The sequence below is a fragment of the Colobus angolensis genome, unplaced genomic scaffold, assembly GCF_000951035.1.
Source record: "Colobus angolensis palliatus isolate OR3802 unplaced genomic scaffold, Cang.pa_1.0 Scaffold113, whole genome shotgun sequence".
Classification (NCBI taxonomy): domain Eukaryota; kingdom Metazoa; phylum Chordata; class Mammalia; order Primates; family Cercopithecidae; genus Colobus; species Colobus angolensis.
In genome coordinates, this window is record NW_012112364.1 from 2056988 (window position 1) to 2069595 (window position 12608).

A 12608-nucleotide genomic window follows, 5' to 3' on the forward strand; every position below is an offset into this window, starting at 1 on the left:
CTCCTTAAGAAGATTCTTGGCCGGGCGCGGTGGCTCAAGCCTGTAATCCCAGCACTTTGGGAGGCCGAGACGGGCGGATCACGAGGTCAGGAGATCGAGACCATCCTGGCTAACTCGGTGAAACCCCGTCTCTACTAAAAATACAAAAAACTAGCCGGGCGATGTGGCGGGCGCCTGTAGTCCCAGCTACTCAGGAGGCTGAGGCAGGAGAATGGCGTGAACCCGGGAGGCGGAGCTTGCAGTGAGCTGAGAGGCGGCCACTGCACTCCAGCCCGGGCGACAGAGCAAGACTCCGTCTCAAAAAAAAAAAAAAAAAAAGAAGATTCTTGGGCCGGGCGCGGTGGCTCACGCCTGTAATTCCAGCACTTTGGGAGGCCGAGGTGGGCGGGTATGTAGGAGAGGCAAGGTAATTAATCAATTTCATATATATTTCTTCATGTATACTTTATTAGAGTATTACAAGTGATTTCTTTTACCAACATTTTAAAATGACAAACCCTACAGTCATTTGCTTTATATTCTAGGGCTACATAACAAATGCAAAGTATACATACCATGAAATCTCACCAACGCTTAAGTGATTTTTAAAAATAACTATTTTTATTGCGACTGCCTTGTTACCCTCTGCTGCCTAACCCCTACCAATTCACTTTGACATTCCAATTAAAATAGATAAAGGAGTGGGTTTTAGTAGGCTAAATTATCATTTGTTTTTAATGAAAATGAACATTAAAAATACTTATTTGGCTTAAATATTAAGATGATGATAAAGCTAATGAACCATATACACTGTACAATATTACATGCAATAAAATTTGCTAAAGTATAATCATTGTACCTACATGTAAAATTAAATATTACAAACTAGCAGCTAGAAATCACATTGAGTGATATTATACTATCTTCTATGCTCTACTGTGGTTTATCACAAATCTTGTTATGAACCAGCCTGGAAAATGCCTTAAGTTTAAATTATATGACTTTATTTCTTATGAGGCTCAGTATGGTGAGTGTCCAATTTAATACTGGCCACGCTGATTTAACAGGGTTGATCCGATTAGACTTATTTTAAAATAGAAGAACAGAAGAACCAAAGATTAAAAAAAGAAGAAGAAAAAATTAACAATCAGCATGGACCTTCGAAAGAGTTTCATAAAAGAGAGATTATTTCATGGATACAAAATAAAAAGCATGGCCATGCTAATTTAGTAAATATAGATTAGTATGCAAATCAATACAACGTTTAAAGACATTATTAAATATCATTAAAAAACCAGTACACAGGAGTAAAGTAATTCTTAATGAATTAACACAAGGTAATGTTAGAGGTCTGGTTTACTTGTTTCTTAAACTATAATCTGTATTAACAGATGTTCTTTATACAGATTGGTAAGAATGTAAATTTTGTGAATATGTTTCAAAATTACTTTGGCTATCCTGTTATAGATTTTCTATATATATATATCTCAGTCTTATCTGCAAGGTAACGTTTCAGATTTTTTTAAAACATAAATGTTATATTTAACAAAACATCAAATTTCATAGTTACCTGAGAGTTCCTCAAATACCAATTTAAAAAATAATCTGCTTAGTAAACCGCAAAATACTGAGGCTGGTGTTTGAATTTCAGCCACTTAGACAAGATTAATTTAAGCTCTTATTTTACAGTAATTTTTTTCAATATAGCATCATTTTCTGCATTGCATTAGATAAACTAATAAACTGGCTGGGCTCAGTGGCTCAGGCCTGTAATCCCAGCACTTTGGGAGGCCGAGGTGAGCAGATCACCTGACATCAGGAGCTAAGAGACCAGCCGGGCCAACATGGCAAAACCCTGTCTCTACCAAAAATACAAAACTTAGCCGGGCTGGAGTGCAACAGCGTGAACAGGACCCACTGCAGCCTCGACTTCCTGGGCTTCAGTCCCATGAACAGCTGGGACCACAGGCGTGTGCCACTGAGCTCAGCCAATTTTTTTTTTTTTTTTGTAGAGACAGAGTCTTGCCATGTGGCCCAGGCTTGCCTCAAACCCTTTGGCTCAAGTGATCTTCCTGCCTTGGCCTCCCAAAGTGCTGGGACTACAGGTGTGACCCACTAAACTTGACCTAAAACTATTCTTATCACAGGTCAGAAAACAAAGAATAACTAAAAGTCTCAAGAGATATTAAAATTTATTTTCACACCAATCTCATTTTTTAATAGAGCTCTCATCCACAAAGAATTCCTCCAATGCAAGATTATGCCCAATTCAAGTAAGTACAATGCAGTCATGCACTACTTAATGAAGGGATACATTCTGAAAAATGTGTCTTAGGCAATTTTGCAGTTGTGTAAACATCACAGAGTGTACTTACATAAACCTAGATGATAGACTTTACCACAAACCCAGGCTATATGGTATAGCCTACTGCTCCTAGGCTACAAACCTGCACATTACTGTACTGAATAGGGAAGGCAATTGTGACACAATAGTAATTAAGTGTGTTAGCTTAATTTTCTATGTAAACATAGAAAAGGTACAGTAACAATATGGTACTATAATCTTATGAGACCACTATCATATATGCAGTCCCTAGTTGACAGTAACATTGTATGGTGCATGACTATACTATATTGAATTACTGTCAATGAAAATAAGCATTAGGATATTAAATTCAATTGTGAATAGTTAATAATTAATAATAGTTTCCTACATTTGTATATTTCATTAATAAAACTTTTCAACTACAAGATTGTTCCTCAGAAAAACGTTGTTAAAAAAGGAAAGAAAGTATTACATTTTACAGATGGGGTAAACTACAGCTTCAAAGCCATTAAAAGACTTGCCTAATGCTATACGATAAATAATGGTAGAACTATTAGATCTCTCCAAAGGTAGCATATTCGTCCTCCTACATGAGGATACCACCTTCTCATTTTATATTCCCTTTATATGACGGAATTAAAGGAAATATGCTACTTTTCTATTTTAGAGCAAAATTTTATAGATACTACAGTTATTTTTCATGTCATCAAAAAACTATATGAAGCAATATTGAATAATTGTTGAACACTCTTGAGATTCTACTGTTTTCTTTAGTATCTGTTAAAAGATCAAACTGACAATATTGAAAAGCAATAATACAAAGTCAAACACTCTAGCCTTGGTAATGCCACCAACCACACTCTATGAGGTTACTTTTATTTTAAGAACGTAAGTCTTATAATAAGGGGAACACCTAATTGGTTTTAGTGATTCTTAACAATCCCTAACTGTTTGCTCATGTCTGCCAGCAATTCACCTTACCCAGAGGTCATGTTCAGCATAGTCAAACAGAAGCCACACCTTCCTATCAGCATGAGACAGAAACACCTTTTGAAGAGAAATGACGTTTGGATGCTTAAGCTCTCGAAGTAACTGCAAAACAAAGGAGATCCATTAACAATTTCTGTCACAAAAATAATGCTAAAAACCCCCACATCATTTATAATTCAAAGGCAATACAAACCCACGGGTAATCAATCTTAAAAATCTAATAAGCACCCACGCAATTTTGAGACAGATACTTCAGTAACAAATGAGAAAAAATCTGTGAGGAAAAGACACTGAACAGGTATATCTGAGTAAATCCATTTTGTTGTTGTTTGGTTGGTTATTTTAACTTTTTGATTGTGGTAAAATACATATAACATAAAAATGACCACTTTAATCATTTTTAAGTGTACAATTCAGTGGCATCCTATAAGTATACCCACAATGTTCTGCGATCATCATCATTATCCATTTCAGAAATTTTTTTGTCATCAAAAACAAACTCTGAATCCATTAAACTAGCGGTCCCCAACCTTTTTGGCATCAGAAATCAGTTTTATGGAAGACAAATTTCCATGGATAATGGGGTGGAGGTGCAGGGCAGGGGCTGGGGGGAGGGGTGGATGGTGGATGGTTTCAAGTTGAAACCGTTTCACCTCAGATCGTTCATTAGGCATTAGATTCTCAGAAGGAGCATGCAACCTAGATCCTTCACATGCGCAGTTCACAATAGGGTTCAAGCTCCTATGAGAATCTAATGCTGCTGCTAATCTGACAGGAGGCAGAGCTCAGGTGGTAATGCTCGCTTGCCTGTGGCTCACCTCCTGCTGTGCGGTCCAATTCCTAATAGTCCCGGTGCTGACGGGACCCATGCATTACACAATAACCCCACTGCCTTTTTCCCCAAGGCCCTGGTAACCTCTACTCTACTATCTGTCCCTAAGAATCTTCCTAATCTAGATATTTCATGTAAGTGGAACCACACAATACGTATGCTTTCATGCCAGGCTTATTTCACTTAGCCTGTTTCATTCTTGTATGGATAAATACATTCCACTCTATGCATATCTATATATATATATCACATTTTGTTTATCCATTCATCTGCTGATGTCCACGGGTTGTTTTCACCTCTGGTTATTGTGATTAATGCTGCTATGAACATTAGTATATACTATCTGTTGAAACTCCCTGCTTTCAATGCTTTGAGCACAAACCCAAGAGTGGAAATCCTGGATCAAATGATTGCTCTGTGTTTAACTTTTGAGAACCACCAAACTTGCAGCTGTACCATTTAACGTTCCCATCTGCAATGCACGAGCGTTCCAATTTCTTCATATCCTCACCAACACTGGTTATTTCCCCCTTTTTTCCTTAAAAATTAACACATATCCTAATGAGTATGAAGTAGTATCTCACTATGGTTTTGGTTTGCATTTCCCTAGTCAATAATGGTGTTGAACATCTTTTCATGTGCCTACTGACCATTTGTAGATCGTCTTTGGAGAAATGTCTATTTAATAAGTCTTTTGCCCATTTTTCAATCAGGTTGTTTTGTTGTTGCTGCTGAGTTGTAGGAGTTCTTTACATAGTCTAGATACTAACCCCTTATCAAATATGATTTATAAAACTTTCTCCCATTCTGCAAGTTGCCTAGGCTTTGACATCACATAACAATTGAACTTGAAACAAACCTGTAGTTCCTAATCCTTTTTAGAAAATATCAAAGTATTTGCAACATTAGAAGATGCAACATTCATTAACACCAATTATCATATGAAAATTAAGTTCTGCAACCCTGTGAGATACAGTACCTAATTTCAGGCATTTAAATTACATGGTAAAGTTGATTAAAATTTTGTAACTTTTCATAAAATAACAAAGAACTTAAACAGAGAGAAGTATCCAAGGAGAGCATATTTTCATGAGGTTGTGCTTTCTCATCTCATAAAAGGATGTTATTTTATTTAAAATATTTTATCTTCTTATCTTATGAAAGTGGCCTAACAATCCATCCAGTCAAAAAGTACCCCTAATCTTGCCAAGCAAAAACGAAAACAAGAGAAGCCTCTCATGAAGCCCGATCCTGTCTTTATCAGTTAAAACACGTTTCAACAGTGCCTTCCCAAATGTGCTTCAAATACTGGACAGCCAGGTGAGAAAATCCAGATCTTAAAACTTGTAACTTCAGTGCTTTTTGTGAGAACACTGCCACAAAAATAAGAATCAATGTAAATGTAAAGTTAAACACTATATTGGGGACTCTGAAATGAACTTCAGCAAAGACCATAAATCAATTAAATATTCAGTCACATATTAAAGATTATATTCTCTGGTGTGATAATTATTTTATTCAGAAGCAAGATTAAGTTCAGGTTATATTATTTCTGCTTTTAGAATATAATTTTCAAACGTATAAGACTTTAGCAATTATATACCAATCCTCAGAAACCTAAATGCTAGTATCTAAAATTGACCATTCCCTAATTAACAAACAACACAAATAATCTGACAGGGAAAGTCTAGACTTTGTGGTAATCCTGGGTCTCCCAGCTGGCTCAAAGAGCCAAAGTTCATACTAAGGTAGTCTTAATTCTAGTTCAGTGTTTTTCTATTATCTCAAAATTGGAACACACTCTTAAGCTAGACAGCTATTTCCAATTCTTTCTAGTAACTGGCAGGGTGTAAATTATAAAAAACCAACACATTCCAAAGCGTTGGCAAAATATCTCCACAATTATTAGAAACCTACATATAAAGTTATTTTTAGTGTCTCCTGGATTTTACCTCCAATGAAAGGTTTCATTTCACTCCTGTATTCAAAACACTGCAGCAATAATTTGATTAAGTACTTCTCCCAGATGCCAAGCACGGCACTAGGCATGTGACGCGTATTATCTCATTTCATCGTGAATCAGCCCCATGAAATCTTTATATAACCCCTATTTTACAAATGAGAAGACAGGGGTGTAAGGAGGTTAAATAATTTGCTCAAGGTTACATTCCTAGGAAGTGGTAGAATCAGCAATTAATAAATTAACTTTTAAAACACAAAGCCAGTACTTGTAACTACTATGGTCTAATAGTAATACCTCCCAAGAGCTAACATCCTAGAGGAATGGATTATGTCCGGATTATGTGTCTTTATAATCCAGAGACATAAATGTCTTAAATACATACCAGGTGGCGAACTTGACAATGGCAGGTACTACGTATTTATTCTCATGGCTGCATGGCCAGCTCCTAGCACAATGCCTGGTACTGCAGAGGCCCTTATTAACTATTTGGTAAACACATGAATAGATGATTGTGTAAATTAACAAAATGTACAACTAAAGAAGGACACACAACCCACTCTTTGGCTTCTGATCTATGAACTAATATCACTGCTTTCTTTATAAAACCAATCTACTTTGTTTTACTAAAATTTACTAAATTTTACTAAAAATATAAAAATTAGTGGCCAGGCACGGTGGCTCACGCCTGTAATCCCAACACTTTGGGAGGCAGAGGCAGGCAGATCACTGAGGTCAGGGATTCAAGACCAGCCTGGCCAACATGGTGAAACCCCATCTCTACTAAAAATACAAAAAATCTGTTGGGCGTGGCGGCACACACCTGTAATCCTAGCTACTTGGGAGGGTGAGGCAGCAGAATCGCTTGAGCCTGGGAGGTGGAGGTTGCAGTGAGCTGAGATCACACCAAGGCACTCTAGCCTGGATGACAGAGTGAGGCTCCATCTCAGTATAAAAAAACAAAAGCCAATCTACTTCATTAAATATCAATTTAAAAAAATTCATCTATCTGATTAACCAGATGACAAATCTCTGAGAGTAAAGTCTTCATCCTGAGTAAGCAACTACTGCCAGAGTAGTGAGTAACAATTTCATGGACTGAATTGTGCCCCCCCAAAATTCCTATGCTGAAGCCCTAACCCAGTACCTTGGAATGTGACTGTACAGTCACATGCTGCATGATGATGTCACAGTCACTAACAGCATATATAAGATTATAATGCATTTGAAAAATTCCTATCACCTAGTGACACACAGCCTTCATAATGTTGTAGCACAAGGTGCATTACTCATGTGTGTGTGGTGATGCTGGTATACATACATGTATCACGCTGCCAGTATCATACAAGTCTAGCAAATATCATTATATGCAGCACACAATGTTTGATAATAAATGCCTCTATAACTGGCTATGTTTTTATTTTTATTTTTATTTTTATTTTTTATTTTTTTGAGACGGAGTCTCGCTCTGTTGCCCAGGCTGGAGTGCAGTGGCCGGATCTCAGCTCATTGCAAGCTCTACCTCCCGGGTTTACACCATTCTCCTGCCTCAGCCTCCGGAGTAGCTGGGACTACAGGCGCCCGCCACCTCGCCCGGCTAGTTTTTTGTATTTTTTTAGTAGAGACGGGGTTTCACCGTGTTAGCCAGGATGGTCTCGATCTCCTGACCTCGTGATCCGCCTGTCTCGGCCTCCCAAAGTGCTGGGATTACAGGCTTGAGCCACCGCGCCCGGCCATGTTTTTATTACATTACGCTTTTTATCATTATTTTAGAGTGTACCCCCTCGACTTATTTTTTTAAGTTAACTGTAAAACATCCTCAGGCAGATCCTTCAGGAGGTAGTCTGAAAGGTACTGTTATCCTAGGAGAGGCAGCTCTATGTGAGTTTTGCCCCATATAATTTTTTTTTGAGACAGAGTCTCATACTGCCCAGGCTGAAGCACAGTGGCATGATTTTGGCTCACTGCAACCTCCATCTCCCAGATTCAAGCAATTCTCATGTCTCAGCCTTCCAGGCAGCTGGGACGACAGGCACACACCACCACACCCAGCTAATTTTTGTATTTTTTTTGTTAGAATCAAGGTTTTGCCACATTGGCTAGGCTGGTCTTGAACTCCTGGCCTCCAGTGATCTGTATGTCCACCTTGGCCTCCCAAAAGTGTTGTGATTACAGGCATAAGCCACCATGCCTGGCCTCCCTGAAGACCTTCTAGTGGGATAAAATGTGGAGGTGGAAGACAATGATATTCATGATCCTAAACCTGTATAGACCTAGGCTAATGTAAATGTGTCTTAGTTTACAAAAAGAAACATGCATTTGTATGTCCACTGCATTCACAGTAGCATGGAGTCAACCTAGATGCCCAGCAACAGTGGACTGGACAACGAAAATGTGGTACATACACACCATGGAACGCTACACAGCCAGGAAAAAGAATCAAATGTCTTTTGCAGCAACATGGATGCAGCTGGAGGCCATCACCCTAAATAAACTAACACAGGAACAGAAAACCAAATACCACATGTTCTCACTTAAAAGTAGGTGCTAAACATTGGATAAACATGGACATAAAGATGGCAACAATAGATCCCGGGAACTACTAGAGGAGGGAGGGTGAGGTGAGGGGAGGAGTGAAAAACTATCAGGTAACTATGCTCTGTATCGGGGTGATGAGATCATTCACCCACCAAACCTCAGTCACATGCAATTTACCCATGTAACAAACCTACACATGTGCCCCCGAACCGAAAAGTTGAAAAAGTAAAAAACAAGTTTTAAAAATAGAAAAAAGCTTATAGAATAAGAATAAAAATATTTTTGTACAGGTGTACAATGTGTATTTTAAGTGTTTTTACAATAGTAAAAAAGTTCATCATGTAAAAAAGTTACAGTAAACTAAGGTTAATTGAAGGAAGTAAAATATGTTTTATAAACCGAATGCAGCCTGTACGTAGCCTAAGTGCACGGTGCTTATAGTCTCCAGTAGTGTGCGCTAACGACCTAGGCCTTCACATTCACTCACTACTCACTGACGCCCTGAGCAAGGTCCAGACCTGCAAGCCCCATTCACGCTAAGAGCCCTATACATACAGGTGTACCATTTTTTATCTGTGTTTTGGGGCAGGGGGACAGGCTTGAATAAGAAAGAATTTGGGGTGAGTCCATAAAGTGAAAGCAAGTTCATTAAGAGAGTAAAGGAATAAAGAATGGCTACTCCACAGGCAGAACAGCCATTTTTTAAGAATCATTTATTCCGTATTTTTACTGTACCTTTTCTATGTTTATTCCATATATTTACCATACCTTTTCTATTTAATATGTTCAGATATACAAATATTTAGCATTGTGTTACAGTTGCCTACACTATTCGGTATAGCAACATGCTGTATAGGTTTGTAGCCCAGAAGCAATAGGCTACACACAGCCTGGTGTGTTTAGGTTCTACCATCTGGGCTAGTGTAAGTACACTCCGTGATGGCAGTACAATGAAATCGCCTAATGACGCATTTTTTCAGAGCATATCCCGCTAATTAAGTGACACATGACTGGACTTGGAGATAAGGCCTTTTAAGAAGTAATTAGGTTAAAATGAGGGCCCTAATCGAATCTGACTGGCGTCCTCCCAAGAAGAGATGATGAGGACATACAGAGAGACACCGGGAGTGTCTCTGAAATGATCATCTGATGAGACAGGAAGAAGAAGGCTATCTGCAAGCCAAAGAAAGAGGCCTCAGAGGAAACTAACCCTGACAGCACCTCGATATTAGGCTTCTAGCCTCCGCAACTACAAGAAAACAAACTGCTGTTTAAGCCACCCAGCCCGTAGTATTTTGTTAGGGCAAATAAAGCAAACCAGTACAGTAAGTAACTATTACTACTGAATAAGTAAAACACCTTTGTTGGTGGTGGTGTTTGGTTGTTGTTTTTAGGGAGACACATTAGGAGACAGGTCACTTTGGGATTAAAAGAGAATAGCCACTGAGGATTGGTGATGGAACTGTCTCAGTGGACAATTACCTTGAAGTAAATATTTATACTGAAGAAATTCCAAAAGACCTGGGAGCTGTGCTGCACTTAGCAAGGCTAAAATTTACTAAATGCCTACTATATGCCAGGCACTGTCCCATTTTACAAATGGGGAAACTGAAACACAAATCAAATAACTTGTTTTGGGTCCTACAAGCTAGTAATGTGGCAGAGCCAGGGTAGGAGCCCAAGGAGTCTAGCGAGGTTGTTACTCCTCATGCATTCCTGCATGTTTGATGCTCTGATGCTGACAGAGTATGCAGGCTTTCCCTGGTGACGAAAAGAACTTCAGCACTACATGACCCTATTTGGAGCCCAGAGCATGTAGATCCTACTTTTTAATACTGTAGAAGTTATTTTTTGCCTTTTCGAAGATTTTGTGTTAAAATATTTTGAAAACAGCCAGGCACGGTGGCTCCCACCTGTAATCACAACACTTTGGGAGGCTAAGGTGGGCGGATCATGAGGTCAAGAGACCATCCTGGCCAACATGGTGAAACTCCGTCTCTACTAAAAACACCAAAATTAGCTGGGTATGGTGGCGTGTGCCTGTAGTCCCAGCTACTTGGGAGGCTGAGGCAGAAGAATCGCTTGAATTCAGGAAGCAGAGGTTGCAGTGAGCCGAGATTGCGCTACTGCACTCCAGCCTGGTGACACAGCGAGACTCCGTCTCAAAAAAAAAAAAAAAGACAACAAAAGGTTTAAAAATACTCATATAATAGTTTCCATCACAGAAACCATCTATGTTTTCCTAATTCTGCTAGGAGAAAAAAAAATCTTATTTTCTGAGTTCTAAGATTACCGTTTTGACTACGTAATTCACCATAAATTTAAATACAATATCACATTTAATTTGAAATTTTATAGTATAAATATATAAAAAATAAATTAATACTTCAAACTGTGTCTTCTCAATAAATATCACAATGGTGACAAAATGGGTTTAAAAAGCCTAATATTCACAAAACTATATTGCATTCTAACATTAAAATTTCATAATATAGCAAAGATAAAAATAAATTCTAAATTTATAACATGAGTATGGTGACAGTTGACTTGAAATCACTGTTAAAAAAAAATAAGGAAAACAATTCCAAAATTATTTAAATATAGTTAAACCTGTGAAGCCTTTTTCAACCAAATTCTTGCAAACTGATAAAAACTGAGGTATGCTTGGTCAGGCACGGTGGCTCATGCCTGTAATCCCAGAACTTTGGGAGGCCAAAGTGGGTGGATTACAAGGTCAGGAGTTTGAAATCAGCCTGATCAACATGGTGAAACCCCGTCTCTACTAAAAATATAAACATCAGCTGGGCGTGATGGCGTGCACCTGTAATCCCAGCTACTCAGGAGACTGAGGCAGGAGAATCACTTGAACCCAGGAGGTGGAGGTTGCAGTGAGTCGAGATCGTGCCATTGCACTCCAGCCGGGGCCACAGAGCAAGACTCTGTCTCAAAAAAGAAAAAAAACTGAGGTATGCTTAGGTTAAAGTAGAGGTGAGTAGAAAAGTAAAGCCCAGAGCTTTACCTCTCTCTGCTTCCCCATCGCAACTGTAAGGCAGCCTTGTGGAATACTGATGATCCCCCCATATGCAGTTTGAAAAATGTCTACACTAATGGAACTACGGCTCATAGGAAATTCTGACAACGTATAAGACAAACCACTTACAAAAAAAAGGAAGGTGAAGATATGCAATGCTCTTTGCTTTTAGAAGAAATTCTCAGAGTTTCTTCCTCTTCCCCTCCCTTCTACACTTACTTACAGAGCAAGGACTAGACACCACACCTAGCACACACTGGGGAAGAAATTCGTTGCAGTCTAGAGGGTTGGGGGAACAGATGACAAAGTAAGTAACCAAGCACATAGATAAAAAGAATCCCCTCATAATTACATTTGTAATGAGTGAGTGTTATATTAAAGAAACAAACCAGGTGTAATCATAGAGAGTTAATGGAGGTGAATGCTGGGGACACAGGACTTTTTCGAGGAAGAATTAAAAAACGGAAAGAGGAAAGCCTGATAAAAACTTGCCAGAAAAAATGGGAATTATTTCATTCTTAACTTTTTGTTATACAAATTTCCAAACTAAATAAAACAGAATATTAAAACAAACCCCTATGTACCATCAGCCACTCACAGCCAAACTTAATTTACTTATACTAATATCCACACCTCCCAGCCAACCCTGGATTATGTTGAAGTAAATTCCAGTTATTGTATCATTTTACCTATAAATATTTCAGTATGTATCTCTAAAATACAAGGTCTCTTTTCTCTGACAACAATGAAAATAAATTAGATCAGTAACAATAAGTTATCTAGAAATACCTCACATGTTTAAAAATTAAGCAATATAACTCTAAATAACTCATAGATAAAAGGAAAATTTCACAAAGAAAATAAAATATTTTGTACCAAATTAACAGAATAAGAGAAGAATTATATGGTTGTTTTTATCCATGTAGAAAAAAGCATTTGATAAAATTCAATA

General features: G+C 38.2%; 1 protein-coding gene across 4 annotated transcripts in view; it reads right to left on the reverse strand.

Moving 5' to 3' along the window:
• CDK8 (cyclin-dependent kinase 8) overlaps positions 1 to 12608 on the reverse strand; it is a 152070-nt gene that overhangs the window by 56502 nt on the left and 82960 nt on the right. For all 4 annotated transcript variants that reach the window (XM_011958551.1, XM_011958543.1, XM_011958522.1 and 1 more), the window contains one exon: positions 3287 to 3397. In XM_011958551.1, the coding sequence (XP_011813941.1) occupies positions 3287 to 3397 (111 nt within the window). The remainder of the gene's footprint in view (positions 1 to 3286; positions 3398 to 12608) is intronic.